General features: G+C 45.7%; 1 protein-coding gene across 2 annotated transcripts in view; it reads right to left on the bottom strand.

The window, feature by feature from the left end:
• The window catches only part of MAML1 (mastermind like transcriptional coactivator 1), a 44,773-nt gene that overhangs the window by 8,633 nt on the left and 17,193 nt on the right, over positions 1 to 18,947 (bottom strand). For both annotated transcript variants that reach the window (XM_069468589.1, XM_069468590.1), the window contains exon 2: positions 1,782 to 3,197. In XM_069468589.1, the coding sequence (XP_069324690.1) occupies positions 1,782 to 3,197 (1,416 nt within the window). The remainder of the gene's footprint in view (positions 1 to 1,781; positions 3,198 to 18,947) is intronic.

Below are 18,947 nucleotides of genomic sequence, written 5' to 3'. Positions count from 1 at the left end.
CAGATATGCCCCACCCAGTGAGAGCCTCTTTCAAGGCTCACTCTCTTGAAGCCAAGCCTCTGCTGACTCTCACCATCACCATCCCACAGGGCTGGGGCGCAGCCCAGAGCAATGACATCCCAGCATGCAGGCACTTAGCAGTGAACAACCACTCCACACGTTAGCCTTGCTCACTATGATTCATCAGCGGCAAAAATGTGGTTTTACATTAAACATATTGAAGCTCTCACACTTGCACAAGATAGTTCCAGTAAGCAACCGAGGCTTTAAACACTCGACTAGCAGAATGTCTGAATGCGGAGACCCACAGAAGAACACTCTGAAGAGGGCTTTGGTTGACAGACACACAACAGTCCATGTGCGTGAGCCTCTGGGGCTGTTTCTGAACTGCCTGAAACTGGATGTCTGTCCACTTGTGTACAAGCATTTCACTGGGAAGAGAATGCTTAGCTTTTGTCAGATACCCATGTTCCATAAAATACAGAATATCAATGAGAACTTTAACAGATATTTTCTGTTAACACATAAACTGGAAGTGAGAGTCATAGCCAAGGCTACCACAATATTATCCAACATCGTAACTTACATTTAAAAGAAAAGGGGAAAACTAAGCACAGGAAGAAGGCAAAAAGAAATTATTATTTAAACAAGTTCAACTTTTTGAGCTCCTTTCCAGTTCTTATTCGTTTGTATATTTAATCTTCTCAAGATTCTAATCTTAGATTCTGTGGTGTGATTTCATTCCAGTCACCAGAAGCTTAAGGACTACTGAGAGTACAGCGCAAAGCACTACTTAAATGACATTTATCACTGTGTTGCTTTGCCTTTGCTAAGGTTGTGTTTCATGGCTATGTAACATTTTAATGGCTGAAATAAGTGGAAGTATCAATATTTATACGTGGATTCTCCAACTGGGAGATGCTTAAACTGCTTCAAAGTTTTGGCTATTAGACATAATCATGCAATGACTATCTCTTATATATAACTTTTTTGTTCTGGATTATTTCTTTAGACAAACTTGCAGGGGGTAGAATATGTCAATATTTATGGACATTTTTGTGGCTTATGAAAAACACGTAATGCCAATTACTTCCCAAAAGCAGTGTGCCCAGTTACACACCCTCACCAATATAGGAGTGTGTCAATTTCCTCAAGATATTACCAGCATTGAGTTTTTAAATTTTTGATTTTTAAACTTTTAGAGTGTGCTACACATACACAAAGGTTTACGTATAGTAGTGGGAAACAGGAGCCAACCTACAGGGCTCTTTCTCCCCTCCAGAGCCACGTGACTCTGCTCGGCTTGAGCATCATGACTACGTAACTACAGGGTTTAGACGTGCTGGGAAGCAGCACAGACCTAAAATGCTACAAGCATACAAAAAACTAAGGGATTTTGAACATAGAGATCTGAAAGGTGGTAAAAAAGCAAAACCTCTAAGAAGCACATTGAATGTGATCTTTACCTGTAAAAGCACAGCCACAAATGACTTAATTTAAATCCTATGGCATGAAAGAGACACTGGACTAAATGCAGGTAATTTTTCCAATGTTTATGCATTTAAAATCAAATTATACTAGGGAATTTTACTCTATTTTTGTTTATTAAGAATTGACTCTGGTTTATTTTATAGATTTCACTCCCAAAGGAGTCAAAGGACAGCAGCTGCTCCTCCTCCCTCTGTTCCCACGACTACTTTGGACCGAATTTACATCCAACTTAGCGAGTAACCTCACTGAAGTATCTGCAGCAGTGACAGAAAAGGAAGCCACATACTCACCTGGCCAGGTGGAACCAGTGATCGGAAGGGCATACTTCCTGGCTTTGGTTTCATCAGAAACAAGGGGTTTTGCTCATTGCTCAGATGGGACAGCTGCTGGGGAAGATAAGCCACTAGGGCTGGCTTGCTCTGGCCAGACCCAGGGCTGCCTTGCCCGCAGTCTGCTTTGTAATGAGAAAGGGGTTTGGTATTGCCATAGTCCAGCACCGACCCTGGGTTATTCACAGAGTTCTGATTCAAGTTACTTGGTGGCTGGTGACTCAGCAGGTTCACATGGCTGGGCTGGAGGTAGGGTCCTCCAGGCCGAGGGGAACTCTTATTCACACTAGGCATCATGAGCAGTTTGGAGTTAGTGAAGTCTTGCTTATAGCCGGGAGGGCTGGCAGGCTTCTCCATGGGGTAAGGGGCATCTAAGGGACTGTGGGAGGGCCCCGTCTGCTGCCATGTGGACATCTGGCTGGGGGCTGGTGCTGGGGCAGCCTGCTGTGGGTTCTGGAGCATGTGCTCGCGCTTCTGCTTGGCAGCGATCTGCTGGAGCTGGTGGGCAGAGGACAGCTCTGAGGCCCCTCCTGGACCCTGGGTAGGCAACACTACACTCGCGAGGGCTCTTTGTGTATTCTGGGCTTGGGCTGATGCCGGCATCAGGTTTGGACTGGTATTGTCTGCCCCAGGCTGACCAGAGGCGTGGAACAGGGTCTGAGAGCCTCCCAGGCTGGGAGAATCTGTGCTCACAGGGGCGGATGAAGGCCCCAAAAAGGTCTGTCCTGCAGACCCAGCCCTCACTTGTGGAGAGCCTAACTGTTCTTGCTCAAAGGCTGCTGGAGAGAATTCCGTCTTAATATTAACGTCCTGTGCCAAGGCGGTTTGCGTGGCAGAACCAGAAGACTCTGGGTCCTTCTTCTCCTCAAAGTCCTCATTAAACAGGTCCTTCATGTCTTCATCGGGCACTGACCTGTTCAGCTCCTCGATGAGCTCCTTCCACTCCTGTTCGTTCAGGTTGAGGTCAGGCATGAGGTTGCTTTGCGCTATGGAGCCTCCGGCCCCAGCAATCATGCAAGGCAGGTCATCGACAGGTTCCTGCTTCAGTTCTTTACTCAGGCTCAGAGCAAATGACTCACTGGGGTTACTCCCTCCATTCAAGTGGAGGCTCGAGTCAGCCAGGCATTTTTTGTTGACAGAGTCTAGCCCCAGAGGGTGCTTCCCACTGGACTGCAAGGCCTCTCCCCCAGGAGGCTTGTCAGGCTGCCCACACGGGGAGGCTGGAGGCAGTCCATTGGAAGAGACGGCTCCTGCCAGAGGGGCCTCCCGGCGGGTCTTCTTATGCCCGGGGAAGAGTTCTCCGTAGCCATTCTGTTGATCGCCATTCTGAGGGGAGGCGGCGCTGTCAAGATTCCTCTTCACCGTATCATGAAGATGCTGAAAAACAATGAAAAAGAGAGATGTAGGTACACTTCATGCACGAGGCCTCCCTGCTTGCAGCAGCAACGAAAGCCAGGGCCTGTGCTCTGCAGTGCTCCTGGGGGCTGCTTGCCCAGGCTCACCCCCCTCTTCTGGGAACACACCTCTATCCCCGACAACGCCGCCTCTCACCAGCTCTGTACTGGGCAGAATCGATGTCTAGTTCAGCCGTGGGGAAGTGAGGTCTCAGTCCCTGGACCTCTGCAGTCCTCTCTTTGTGCAGGATACAAGCCTGATGCTGCCCACAGCCACCTCGTCTGAGGGTTTGCCGAGAATGGAGCCAGTGAAAAAGGGCCCAAGGATGCACCTGCATTGTTGAGTATGTCACTGAGCCCTGGATTTAGGTGTACCTGAGACCAGCTACCCCCTAGACTTTCTCCTTATGTCAATCAATAACTTCCTTCCTGTGTTAAGCCAGTTTAACTTGAATTTCTGTTGCAGTCAACTGAAGGAGCCCTGACGAGTAAGGTTTCTCCCTCAGGTGTTGGTGCTGACCAGAGCACCACGCCTCCGTCTGACTACACAGGCCAGTGTTCACGCCCTCCTCGTGCCCAGCTCTTCTCCCCAGGCTGGGCTGCTCCCTCACATGCTGGGCAGGCGACTGCCTCGCAGCTCTTGTCCCACTTTCCTCCCCGTCAACCCACACCCCTGCTCCCAACCACCACCCACACAGACCTGGCCACTTCTTACCAAGACCGTGCATGTGGACACAATCATGTTTGGTCTGGCACCGTAATTCTCTCTTCCCATTTTCTCCCCAGCGAGATGCCTTCAGCTAACCTTACTAAGAGTCCACCTTGTGCCAGAGACAAGTGCCGTGGGGCACGTAAAGACGAATAAGGTGGTTCCTGCTCTCGTGGGCTCCCAGTCTTCTAGGACATGGGACGTGACTACAGAACAAGAACAGTGTACTAATGAGCACCCTCAGAGTTCTGGGGCAGGGATTTCATGATGAGAACACGACAGAGGTAGGAGAGGGAGGAGAGAGATGGTATCTTTCCACTATGTCCCCAGCCTCATGTTCAGCTGTCAGGATTTGACTCCTCCATTGCCCAGAAGAGGTGCCTTTGCTCAGCCTCTGAACATGTACTGTTCCTTTCCTATGTTTACCTGTGTTACAGTTGTGCGTTTCAGCCCCCACCCCCAATGTCATCCCTCCCTCCTAACACTAAACATCTCCAGTGTGTTATTAAAAAATGTCCCAAATAACATCTTTAATTATTATCTTTAAGAGATTTCTGAGGAGTCAGCACTCTGTGCTGTTCCTCCCGTTGCAGCGAGGGCCCCCCGACCACGCCCACCCGGGCGCAGAGTGCAGACGTATTCCAACCCCGGTGTCCCGCCCAAGGCAGCTCCGAGGGCACCAGCTCTCAGTAGCTCTCAGTACCCACTGGACACCAAAGAGGACCATTTTCTCAACCTCAAAGTCCCAATTCTAATGCTCCCATTTGTTTCTTCCCCCTTTAACTGTTAAAGCTGACTGCACAGTGCTCCACAAACCCTAGCTGAGTCAGTATTTCTTTAAATCCATATATGGGTGCCTAAGATGGTCTGAAAAAAACCTTAGGAATGCCTGACAAATGTAACTGTAGGGCAGAGGTAAGTAACTCAATCCTAGGCCCCAGTTCAAGAACAGGACTTTACTTTCATGTAGATTCTGCTGCTTCCTGCTGCCACCTAGGGGGAAAGGGGATGGGAACCATGCTCCTAAAATGAACCCTTTATGGCCGGGCGCGGTGGCTCACGCCTGTAATCCTAGCACTCTGGGAGGCCGAGGCAGGTGGATCGCTCGAGGTCAGGAGTTCGAGACCAGCCTGAGCAAGAGTGAGACCCCGTCTCTACTAAAAATAGAAAGAAATTATATGGACAACTAAAATATATATATATACAAAAAAATTAGCCGGGCATGGTGGCTCATGCCTGTAGTCCCAGCTACTCGGGAGGCTGAGGCAGTAGGATCGCTTAAGCCCAGGAGTTTGAGGTTGCTGTGAGCTAGGCTGACGCCACGGCACTCACTCTAGCCCGGGCAACAGAGTGAGACTCTGTCTCAAAAAAAAAAAAATAAAAAATAAAATGAACCCTTTATAAAAGCCATTGTTTGAAAAGTTTTCCTCTGGGGAAGGTAAAGTCATACCTATTGAAGGTCAGAAAAACTAAAAATGAGCTGCTAACATTTCTTGGATTTTTGTTTTTTCTATTATTTCCTTTTGCTCCACAAGTGCCAGGTCTGGGCTGTCTGCAAACCTGGGAGCTCAGTTTTCCATATTCCTACGGGGAAAGATGGAACCCAAGGGGTCAAGGCACTTGATGAGTCAGCTGGTCATCCCAGATTAGAAACAGAACCCTTCTCTGCCCTAACAGTTATAAAAGCTACCACTCCCTCTTTCAATATCCACATGCAAACAGCTGCAGGCAAGTTCCAAAGTGAGAACTCAATTTTGCAACACCAATTGCTTTTAGCCAAAGGAAACACTGGGCCGTTTTCTCAACTACTCACAAAATTTAACTGGAATGAGGTAGGCAGGAACGGGGAGTGTGGAATGTGGTGGTCCTGGCAGATTTTTTAGCCTTGAGCATTTGCAGAGTGCCTGGTATGTGCAGGGCACTACAGAGGAAGGCAAAAATGAGTAAGCCTTCCAGCCTAAGCTCCAATAGAGGTGGGAAAACAGCCTGAACAGATTACAAGTTATGTAGAAACAAACACACAAGATGTTATAAAGCAATGTAAGACTGGCTGCCGTAAATAAATGCATGAAAAAATAAAAATAATAAACACATGAGCCTGTTCTCATCGTATCTGGTACTTCTGGGCACTCAGCTCAGAGGCTCTCCGCGCATGGGCTCCAGGAAGACCCAGTTCTGGGAGAGATTGCGGTCAGAGGTCCACGGTCTGCTGGGGAGCAGTGTGTGCACCGAGTCTGCCTTCCACCAAGGACACTGCAGCCTGACTCCCACTGGCCAGTGCCCGCTCCCTCCTGGGAGGCCTGCGCCTCAGGTGCCACCCCATCTTCTGCTCTGGAAAGGCTGGCTCCAGGATGTCCACACTGCTCTGAATCAAACTGGAGCTAGTCACACCTTGTGGACCGCTAAGCAGCATCCTGTCACCCCCCACGCACTAGCCTGATAGGAGGGTCCCTCACCCAGTCTCCACTTCCCCCTTCAACCACCCACCACTGCAACCCCAGGGTGCTCTGTGCTCAAACTCACCTAAGAATGACAGCACCTACACTCCTCCACTCTGAGCTAGCAGATGTGGCTGTTGGAGACAGGTGTGGCTCTCTCATCAGTGCTTCCTATGCACAGGTAGCGACCTGGGACAGCCACTGCTGCCTCCTGCCCTTCCGCACTGGGAAACTTGCTTCTTCTCCTTCCCCCTCTTCTTTGCTTCTTCTGTCGTCCTCCTACGAGCCAGGCACCACACATCGCCACCCCTGCAAGCCAGCACCTCGGTCTGCTGCAATATGGGGCAGCTCGGCCCGGCAATGTTCTTCACGCTGCCACACGCAGGCCGCACTTTCAGTCCTTCTTTCCCACTCGCCCCGCCCTCCACCATCTGCCACTTCATACTCCCCTCCATCTTTCAAGTTCTCTTTCCTCACACTTCTCTACAACATTCTCTTGTCTTCTCTTCTACTTTTCTGGTTGTTTCCTCTCAGTTTCCTTTGAGAAGTCTCCTTTTCTCCTGCCCTTGGATTAAATACGGAAGTGCTCTCCCCTTTTCACTCTGTGCTCTCTCCCTGAGATTTGCCACCCATTCCCATGTCTTCAAACTCCTAGGAGCAAACAGCTCAGAACAAACCCAGCTGCCCCGGGACCGAACACCGACCCCCACCCAGCCCAAGCTCCTTTCACCACCCCCAGTGTGTCCCACGTTGGGTCATACGGCCTCCTTAGAGCATCTGGGATGCGCCTGCTCATTCCTGTGCTCCTTTGCCCAGAAAGCTGCTTCCCTCTGATCCTTCCTGGATGACGACGCATCGCATAACGCAGGTGGCTGATCTCTTCAGTCACTCACCATCACCTACTCCTCCCCACAGACTTCCTTGATGGTTCCCCATCGGAGGCACCCAGCTGAATGAGCCTAGCTCCCCCATTAGGATGAAGAGCAGAGACCCCAGCACTTAGGACAGTGCCTAGCACTCAATGAGTATTTCTGTACCTAATCCACCCACCTCTGCAGAGCTCCTGACTCCTGCCCGCCCAAAGACTTACCTAGCACGCCTCTTCTTGAGTGCACACCGATAATTCAAGTGAAATCTGTCCAAAGTTTATGCCAGCTTCTCCCCAGTCCTATCTTCCTTTCCCCGTTCCTATCTCAGAGAAGGACACTACTGGCCACCCAGCCACAGAAACCAGAAACCAGACAGCTACCCCTCCTCCACTCCCCACATCCAATCAGTGCCCAAGTCCTACAGAGTCCACCTCCTCGTCCACTTCTCTCCATTCACCAACATCAATCTCTGTCACTTGAATCATTTAATTTAATTTTTTAGAGACGAGTTCTTGCTCTGTTGCCTAGGCTGGAGTGCAGTGGTGTGATCAGAGCTTTCTGCAGCCTAGGACTCCTGGGCTCAGGCTCAAGTGATCCTCCCACCTCAGCCTCCTGAGTAGCTGGGACAAAGTTGTGTACCACCTTTAGTCCCAGCTAATTTTTCTTGTTTTTCTTTCAGAGATGAGGTCTTACTATGTTGCCCAAGCTGGTCTTCAATTCTTGGCCTCAAGTGATCCTCCTGCTTGGGCCTCCCAAAATGCTGGGATTACGGGCATGAGCCACCACGCCTGACCTCACTTGAATTAACACATTGACTATCACACTAGAAAAAAAAATTTTTCTTTGGGGCCACATGTTTTATCACAACAATAGAATAAAAACTTCAAAAACAAAACGATCCTTTCTAATTTAATGAAAAATTGATTTTTTATTGTTTTGTGTGCATGAGTTACATGCAATTAAGTTGTCAATATTAATTGTAACAATAAGAACACCAACAAGTAAGATTTTCACGAACCAACTGCAGTTACATATGCTTCACGAGACCCCAGGCTGAAAACTAGCGTAAGTTAAATATAACTCACACGGCAGTTATGTGTTAACGAAGTATTGTAGGAAGGCTCTTGTCGAGACCCCCCACCCCATCTGTATTGCACGCCATGGTCACAAGGATGATGCTGAAGGACGAATCTGATCAGGTCACTCTTTTCCTTAAAGCCTTTCAATGGCTCCTGGTTGCCCTCAGGTCTTCACAACCCTGAGCTTGGCTCCCACAAGGACTAACGGCCCACCCTCTCTCCAACCTCGCCCAGGCTGCACTCCCATGGTGCTGTTCACTGGTACTCAGCAGAAGGATAGGTTCGAAGCTGTAACACCGGAAGTTTCCAAGGTAACAATTATTGAATACTGGCAATCTCAACTTAATACCATGCTGTTTTCTTTTTCCCAGGAGCTCTTCCAGTACCCCGCACGTATACTCAGAGGACCCTCAGAAACCCTGACTGTTGCTGGAAAAGACCCTCTCTTCAGGTAAAGTAGATCCATTTACGTGCAACATTCAAGGTTTCAATAATTTGAGGAAGGGAAAGCCATGTCAAGTAGCAGCGTGTTACTCTGAAAAGGCACAAATTTGAAGTGCTGTAGGGACAAGTCACTAGTTACCTAGTGTACCTCACCAAACACTCATTCCCAGTTATTTCTTCTTCTTCTTTTTATTCATTTATTTGTTTATTTTGAGATAGGGTCTCGCTCTATCACCCGGGCCAGGCTGCAGTGGCATCATCATAGCTCATTGTAACCTCAAACTCCTGGGCTCAAGTGGTCCTCCTGCCTCAGCCTCCTGAGTAGCTGAGACTACAGGTGCCACCACCACACCCAGCTTATTTCTTATTATTTCTTCCCATTATTATTATCATTAACTTACAATTCTCAGTTAATTCAAGATCTCACTTAACCTTCAAAACTTAACGTTCAGAACAACCCTGGAGGATAAGTATCACTGTCTTTGTTTTACAGCCAGTGAAACTCAGAAAATTATGAGAGGTTTTCTGAGGTTTGAGCATTCAGATGTCTTGGGAAGGATCCCTTGTGAACGTCGGGGGTCTGCTGCCAATCCCCATAGCCCAGCCACCTGTGTCAGAATGAGAATGGGGCCCAAATTAATCCCACTTCCAGGAGTGATGCTGAAAGAGGAGCGTGCGTATGAAACACCAGCAGCCGAATGCAGTGAGTCAGAGTTTCAAACTGTGCAAAAAAGAGCATCCTCCCTAGGCAATGTATGAAGAGCCCTATCAAGGAGTCATTACCAGAAAAACGGGCTGTGCTGTGATGAAATCCCATACACCATGCCCACAGACAATTCTTTGTGAAATATTTAAAATACTAAAAATTACCAACTTTAAGACATTATTGGCCGGGCACGGTGGCCACGCCTGTAATCCTAGCACTCTGGGAGGCCGAGGCAGGAGGATCGCTCGAGGTCAGGAGTTCAAGACCAGGCTGAGCAAGAGTGAGACCCCCGTCTCTACTAAAAATACAAAGAAATGATTTGGACAGCTAAAAATATATACAGAAAAAATTAGCCGGGCATGGTGGCGCATGCCTGTAGTCCCAGCTACTCGGGAGGCTGAGGCAGAAGGATCGCTTGAGCCCAGGAGTTTGAGGTTGTTGTGAGCTAGGCTGACACCACGGCACTCTAGCCCGGGCAACAGAGCGAGACTCTGTCTCAAAAAAAAAATTAAAAAAAAAAAAAGACATTATTTGTCTTAGTAGTGTGGAATGGTCATTGATTTAGAATGCAAACAACCCAGCATGGTGAGTACTAAAGATCTCTGTAAGCTCCACTCTTGTCACTGAATCTACTTGTCAAGGACATACAGACGATGGTAAGTTCCAGAGCAATTTATTTTCCAGAAAACTTTATAATTTGGTGCCTAAACATTTACACCATCACCTTGCTAAAAAATCTTTTTGGTTGAAGGTGCGGTGGCTCACGGCTGGCACTCTGGGAGGCCGAGGTGGGAGGATTGCTCAAAGTCAGGAGTTCGAGACCAGCCTGAGCAATAGCGAGACCCCCTCTCCACTAAAAAATAGAAAGAAATTAACCAGACAACTAAAAATATATAGAAAAAGTTAGCCGGGCATGGTGGAGCATGCCTGTAGTCCCAGCAACTTGGGAGGCTGAGGCAGGAGGATTGCTTGAGCCCAGGAGTTTCAGGTTGCTGTGAGCTAGGCTGACGCCACAGCACTCTAGCCCAGGCAACAGAGTGAGACCCTGTCTCAAAAAAAAAAAAAAAAAAAAATCTTTTTATTCTGAAATAATTATAGATTCATAGGAAACTGCAAGGTAGTACAGAGAGGTCATGTGTATCCTTCACCCAGCTGCCCCCAACGGTTGTATGTTACAAAATAATAGCATGATACCAAAACCAGGCATTTGAGACAGGTATAATGTGAGCATATAATTTGAAGGAGCTCAGGAAATTTCACTCCAAAATATGATTCCTTGAGATAAAGAGTGTTTTAAATTAAAGGCCCTTAAAGATCAACAGACATTGGAAGGGCCTTCCCTCTTTCTTCACAAAAAAAAATCAGACCCATCAAAAAGAAGTGACTTCCCTTCCCCTCCTTTTATCTCAATATGTTGCAGAAAAGATCAAGAATGCAACCAGACCTGGTCCAAATCATTTTTAATATAATACCTGTCTCTCAGGTTAATTTAATTTCCAAAGAGAATCACTTATAAGTCAATCTGTTTCCCCCATCCATTTATTCTTCCTAGTTATCTATTCATCCTCCCTAGCAACCACCTATTGCCACTCAACAGAATTACCTACATTCCTCATCTCCCCCTCTAAAATGAGGGTGCTTAAATTTCTGGACCCCATTGGGATATTTGGTAATCACTCTCATGATTCTCCCCAAGCACACAGCAAATTAATCTCTTTCTCTTATTAATCTGCCTTATTGTGAGTTTCCCCACACCCCTACAAGTTCTATGTCATCTTAGCACAAGACCACCACTATTTTTTTGAAAGAAAGCTTTTAAAGAGGCCAGGCCAGGCATGGTAGCTAATGTTTGTAATCCTAGCACTTTGGGAGACTGAGGACGGAGGATTGCTTGAGCCCAGGAGTTTGAGGTTGCAGTGAGCTATGATAATGCTACTACACCATATTCTGGGTGACAGAGTGAGACTCTGTCTCAAAAAACAAAACAAAACAAAGCTTTTTTAAAAAAGCTATTTAAGAAAGCAAGGCTATGGGCTATGTAAGTATTTAACATAATATAATTTATTTCTGCAGGATTATATAATAAAACAGAAAATTAGAAATTCACTGAGAAACAAAATTGTTAAGTAGACTGATTCTTGTGCTTGGCAGGCAGGCAGGCAGTATGTTTTCACTATAGAAAAACTAATTTGGGAACCAAATGAGGCTCAGAAGGTTTCTTGGTAGACATGAAGTACAAAGCAGGCCCATTGCCAACTGGCTGTGTGACTTTAAGACATAATCCATTTAGAATCTGCTTTCTTGGCCTATAAAATGAAGATGCCTGGGTTAAAGGTCCATAATGCTATCCTTCTAATATTAATTACTGACCCTGTACAGGGAGACACTCAGGGCTTCATGCAGTACTCATTCATCAAGGCCTACTATGTACCAGACATTGCCCAATACAGACTGTGCATAAAATGATGGTACAGCACAATTCATTCAAAATTCACTGGGTTTTTTTTTTTTTTTTTTCCCCTATATTCTAGGCAGAGCAATAGGCACAAGGGGATAAAAAGATTAATAAGACATATTGATCTGTCCCTCCTCCTGGGATGTGATGGAGAAGCTATGGAGATGGAGGCAGGCCAGGGTATTATGGGAGGAAGGAGAATAGAGGGTGGAGGGGATGGCAGGGAAGACTTCCTGGAGAAGGGGACACCAGAGTTAAGGATTAAAGGAGCAGAGAAGTCACCCAGCAGAGGGGAGAGCATTCCAGGCTGAGAGGCAAAGGCAAGTACACAAATGAACAGTGAATGGGAGCGGACAGAGGCGGCACGCAGAGAAGAACCAGCAGTAGTTGAACGCGGCTGACAAACGGCACAACAGGGAGTGTTCAAAGAGAGAGGCTGGGAATGGATCACGATGGTCCCAAAATATCACTTACGGGAAAATTTCAAAATACACAAAACTACAGAGAACAGTGTGATGAACCCCCCATACAACCATCACCCAACTTGGACAGTATCAGTATTTAGCCAATTTTGTTTCATTTCTACCTCTCTCCCTCTGCCAACTGGATTATTTAAAAAACAAATCCTAGGCATTGTATCATTAATCACAAATCCTTTTCAGTGTGTATCTCCAAAAAGTAAGAACTCTTAAAAACTTATGTGTGTATGTAACATCATAGTAGCATTATTATACCTAAAACATTAATAATTTTTTATTATTACTACCTCACACTCGTGAGGGTTGGCTATGATAAAAAACAAACAAACAAAACCCAAACCAGAAAATAACAAGTACTATCAAGGCTGTGGAGAACCTGGAACTTTGGTGCACTATTAGCAAGAATGTAAAATGATGTAGCTGCTGTTGAAAACAGTGTAGCCATTCCTCACAGAACGAAACCAGAATTACCATATACGCTCCAGCAATCCTACTTCTGAGCACAGACTCGAAAGAACTGATAGGAAGGACTCAGAGATATATGTGCACCTGTGTTCACAGCAGCATTATTCGCAATAGTCAAAAAGCGGAAGAAATCCAAGTGCCTGTTTATAGCCGAAAAGATAAACAAAACATGGCATACACATACAATAGAATGTTATTCAGCCTTTAAAAGAAAGGAAATTCTGACACATGTGTATAACATGGATGAACCTTTAGGACATTTACATCAAGTAAAATAAGCTGGTGATAAAAGGACAAATACTATATTGATCCCACTTAAATGAGGTACCTAGAGTAGTCAAATTCATAGAAATAGAAAGTAGATGGTGATTGGCAGGGGATGGGGGAATGGACAGTTATTGTTTAATGGATATAGTTTTAGTTTTGCAAGATGAAAAGAGTTTAGGAGGTGGATGGTGATGGTGGTTGCACAACAATGTGAATGTACTTAATGACATTGTACTGTACATTTAAATACAGTTAAGACGCTAAATTTTATGCCATGTAAATTTTATAATAAAAGTTTTTTAAAATAATTCTTTTTAAATTTTTTTGTAGAGACAGGGTCTCGCTATGTTGTCCAGGCTGGTATCAAACTCCTGGTCTCAAGTGATCCTTCTGTCTTAGCCTCCGGAAGGGCTATGATTACAGGTATGAGCCATTAGGCCTGGCCTAAAAATAATTCTTTGTCATCCCACATCCCATCAGGGTTCAAAATTTCCCTGTCTCATTAATATCTTTTTATTATTATCTTTTTTTATTTTTGAAATGGGGTCTCGCTCTGTTGCCCAGGCTGGAGAGCACTGGCGTGATCATAGCTCACTGCAGCCTCCAACTCCTAGGCTCAAGCGATCCTCCTGCCTTAGCCTCCCATGTAGCTGGGACCGCAGACGTGTCCCACCACGCCCAGCTGATTTTTAAATTTTTTTGTAGAGACGGGGTCTCACTATGTTGCCCAGACTAGTCTCAAACTCCTGGCCTCAAGTGATCCTCCTGTCTTGGCACCCCCCAAGCACTGAGATTACAAGTATGAGCTATTGTGCCTGGCCTCATTAATATCTTTTAAAGAAAAACAAAATAACCCCTTCATTATATGGAAGATTTTAAACATACACCAAAAGTACAAAGGTATAATGGACCCCACGTGCCCACTGCCCAACTGAAACACATGGCCAATCTTGTCTCATTTGTACAATACCCACTCCCTGGGCTAACCTGGGAATCATATCATTTCTCCTTAAATATTTCAGCACACAGCTCTAAAATATAAAAGCTCTTTAAAAAATAACCCCATGATTACTGACTGCTCAAAAAAATCAAATTGTTTTTACAGTTGGTTTATTCATATCAGGATCAAATACATTATATTTGGTTGGCATGCTCTTAAGACTCTTTCAATACGTAACAGTTCTCTCTCCCTCTTTTTTTCCCTTTCCCATTTACTTGTTTAAGCAGCTTAGTCACCTGTCCTGTAGAATTTCCCACTTCCATAGCTGGCTGATGAATCCCCAAGGTGTTCTTCACAAGTTCTTCTGTCCCCTGTCCTTCCTATAAACTGGCAGTCAGAGGCTTGATAGGATTCAGACTGGGGGGGCGGGCATAAATACTTACAGGTGGTGTATTCCTTTTAACAGGACCTTAGCAGATGAGGTCAGATTTGCATATTTATAAGCTCTCTGTAATAACTGTGGAGTGAATGAATTTCAGGGAGGCTACAGCCAGAGTGACCAAGTAGGAAACTGTTGAAATAGTCCATGAAAGAGGAGGAGGGCCCGATTGTGGGTATGAGCAAGCAGCAGCAAGATTTTTAACATAAGGGTGGAAGAAAATTCAGCAGGTATAGGAATTTGAAGGAGAAAGGTGTTTCTATACAATCTGGGTGCATGGGAAAGAAAGAAAACAAAGGAAAAACAAGGTTTTCCTTAGCAGGAAGAATTGAGTTCTGTTTTAGCCATGAAGAAATGACATCCAGGTAACATCCAAGGGGCACTGAATGACACTAAGAGTTCTGTGGAAAGACAGTCATCAGCAGGGCACGCAGCTGACACCGTCAGTGAATCCGATCCCTCAGGAAGAGTGAGAAGCCAGCCAAGGGGCAGGTGCAGAGCCCACAGGGAGACAGCACAAGGGAGAGAGAGAGGTTAAAGGCATCAGAAAGGTACGGAAAGGTCAATGCTGAACATGTCCTTGTGTTCTGGCAGTAATAGGGTGACTGATGATGCTGCCCTGAGCAGTTTCAGAAAACCCTTAACTTGAGAAACAACTGGGAGGTAAATATTAATAGAAACAGTATGGACAGTTCTTTCCCAAGTTTAGTTTTAAAAGGGAGATAAAGAGACAAGAGTACATTAGTGGTTGTCTAGCACTGGAGGGCAGTGGGAGGACTGATGGATGATGCAAATATTCTAAAATTGATTGTTGCACAACTCTGTAAACACACGAAAAATCACTGAAATGTACACTTAAATGGGTGAATTATATGGCAAGTGAATTACGTATCTCAATAAAGTTGTTTTTTAAAAAAGTAGGAGCCTGGGCATGGTGGCTTACACCTGTAATCCCAGCACTTTGGGAGGTTGAGGTAGGAGGATGGCTTGAGCCCAGGAGTTTGAGGTTACAGTGAACTATGGTCACACCACTGTACACCAGCCTGGCCAAAAGAGAGAGACCCTGTCTCCTCCCCCAAAAAAGTGTGGAGGCGGGGAGAGACTGGTTGGTAGCCAGAGAGGGTCAAAGGAGGGTTATTTTGGAGTAACAGACTTGAGCTCACTTACAGAACAGCACATAATTACTTGTTGATTAAACTAGATCTCTCTAAAATCCTCAGGAACAATGGTATTCTATGAATGCAATCAGGCTCTTCCATATGAAAAAGATGTATGACAACTCCTGAAGGCATAAACATCAAGATCTTCCCATTTATGGAGAAATTCTGACTTAAGTGAGGGGTTCTGTGCATGCAAGGGTGATGCCCTTCCTTTCCAAAGCCAAGCTCTCCACTGGGCTCTCTGCCATCCCCAGCCAGGCTCTTCGAGGCCTTCCTTCATTCAGTCACCATGCTTTTCTCTGTTTTCCATTCTTCCTCTTTGCTGGTTCTTTTCACCCCTAACCAATGACTAATGCTCACAGTACCTCCCATCTTTTAATGAGGTCCTATTCCATGGACCATTTAGCATAGTGTTAAGAGCACAGCAAGACATGCTTTGAATCCCCTTAGGATGTTTACCTGTAGTGTGTTTCCTTCATTGGGTACCTTACCTTAAAAAGATGGGGGAGGAGGGTGTCTTAGACACTTCCTGGGGCAGCTGTGAGACATTTCACCACTACTTACTGAGCACCTAGTAATGCTTTTCCTGTCCAGCTAATCCTCCTTCTTCCCCTCATAGCTTCTTCAAAATCTGGTCTCTACTTTAAGGTGACCTCCAGGTTCTTAAATCCAAGAAGCCTTTTCAGAGTGTATCTCCTTGACCTCTCTGAGGCACCAGGCACTGATGACCACTCCTCCCTTCTCTAAACCTCTTCCTCCCTTGATGCCCATGCTCCTGCCTCCAAAGCTACTCTTTGCAGCCTGCCCCTTCTCACGCCTGCAGGGCCTTCATCCCTTTTCACTGATGTCCTCTCCCCAAGCAACTCCATCCACACTCAGGGTTTCAACTACTGCCTGACAACCTGGCCCAGAGCAGGCACTGACATTTCCTAGTCTTCACCTTTCCTGCCCCACCCTCTATCCTGTGAACTACAATAAACTCTTAAGCCTCCCAGCTGACTGAATAGAGCCCTTTTGGCTAAGGGGACCCCAGAAGTACCCTATAGGTGAATTCCTGGCTGAGAAGGGAGGTCAGACATGCCTCGTCATGCTCCCTTCCCTTCTCGGAGATAGGCTTTGTAACTCATTAACAGGACTAAAGCTATATGAGACAAAGCTTAAACCACACCTGCAGGTCATCAATTTATTTAGGTTATTAAGTATGAAATACCCGATTTCCTTAAGTACTAAGTTTAACAGTTGATATCTCTGACATTTTCTGTTTTATTTTTATTGTGAAGGTACCTCCTTAGTCTTGCAAACACGCATTTTGGCTTGTGATTATCTGTCACATTTTTTTAGAGCAATTTTTGTGAAACCATGGACATGTAAAAAAATTTGTGTTATTTTCAAATATGAGTTCCATCGTGGAACCAATGAAGCACAGACAGCTCGAAATATCAGCGAAGTGTTTGGGAGCGATGTGGCTAATGAATGCATAGTACATCGATGGTTTGAGAAGTTCCATTCTGGTGATTTTAATCTTGAACAAGAGCCACGTGGGCGACCTGAGACCAAGGTGGATAATGATGAGCTAAAAGCTGCAATGGAAGCGAATCCATCTCAATCTACGCTTGAATTAGCAGCAAGGTTTAAGAGTACTATTCCAACATTGGACCATTTGAAACAAATCGGCAAGGTAAAGAAGCTGGATAGGCCGGGCGCGGTGGCTCACACCTGTAATCCTAGCACTCTGGGAGGCCGAGGTGGGTGGATCATTTGAGCTCAGGGGTTCGAGACAGCCTGAGCAAGAACGAGACCCTGTCTCTACTAAAAATAGAAAGAAATTAGCTGGACAACTAAAAATACATGTAGAAAAAATTAGCTGGGCATGGTGGTGCATGCCTATAGGCCCAGCTACTCGGGAGGCTGAGGCAGGAGGATTGCTTGAGCCCAGGAGTTTGAGGTTGCTGTGGGCAAGGCTGACGTCACGGCACTCTAGCCCAGGCAACAGAGTGAGACTCTGTCTCAAAAAAAAAAAAAAAAAAAAAAAAAAGCAAGCTGGATAGATGGGTTCTAGAATGAATTAAATGAGTGTCAGAAGAGAAATCTTCTCGAAGCTTGCCTTTCTTTGCTGTCACGACATAAAGGCAAACCATTTCTATACTGTATTGTTACGTGTGATAAAAATGGATTCTTTTTGACAATCGCAAGTGTTCGGCACAATGGCTGGATAAAGATGAAGTGCTGAAACACAGTCCGAAACCAAATATTCATCAAAGAAAGGTAATGGTGTCTGTATGGTGGTCTAGCACTGGTATTATCTACTACAGCTTCATGAAACATGGTGAAAGGATTACAGTGGATGTCTACTGCAGCCAACTGGACAAAATGCTGAGGATGCTTGTGATTAAGTAGCCGAAATTGGTCAATAGAGACAGGCCAGCCCTCTTGCAAGACAATGTTCCACCACATGTCGCACAAACAATGCTGCTCAAATTACAGAAGCTGGACCTGGGAACTCTCTGTCATCCACTGCATTCACCAGACCTTGCACCAACTGACCACCACTTCTTCCAGGCTTTGGACCACTTCTTGCAAGGAAAAATATTCAATTCTCAACAAGCTGTGGAAAATGCCTTTCACAATTTCACTGCCACTCGCTCTCCAGACATCTTCGCTGCTGGTATAAACAAGCTACTATTAAGATGGCAAAACAGTGTTGACAGTTTAGGCACATACTTTGATTACTTGTACTCCTTTTGTTTGAGATGCAATAAATTACACTTTTGATGTGAAATCGGACATTTCATATTTAATGACCTAAATGCTTAACAGACCACTTGAGTCTGGGTATATGTCAGGTGGCTTAACTGACTTATCTTAATTTAAAACATTCCTAACATTTAGGCCGGGCCGTGGCCCAGGAGCGGTGGCTCACGCCTGTAATTCTAGCACTCTGGGAGGCTGAGGTGGGAGGATTGCTTGAGCTCAGGAGTTCAAGACCAGCCTGAGTAAGAGCGAGACCCCCATCTCTGCTAAAAATAGAAAGAAATTAGCCAAACAACTAAAAGGAGAAAAAATTAGCCGGGCATGGTGGTGCACGCCTGTAGTCCCAGCTACTCGGGAGGCTGAGGCAGGAGAATTGCTTGAGCCCAGGAGTTTGAGGTTGCTGTGAGCTAGGCTGATGCCATGGCACCCTAGTCCAGGCAAGAGAGTGAGACTCTGTCTCAAAAAATAAAATAAAAAAAAATAAAACATTCCTAACATTTAGACAAAGCTTCATTTCTTTAATCAATCACAA

Source organism: Eulemur rufifrons, chromosome 5 (genome assembly GCF_041146395.1).
Source record: "Eulemur rufifrons isolate Redbay chromosome 5, OSU_ERuf_1, whole genome shotgun sequence".
NCBI classification, from domain to species: domain Eukaryota; kingdom Metazoa; phylum Chordata; class Mammalia; order Primates; family Lemuridae; genus Eulemur; species Eulemur rufifrons.
Note: the sequence above shows the minus strand (reverse complement) of the source record. Positions and strands in the feature narration are given on the sequence as shown.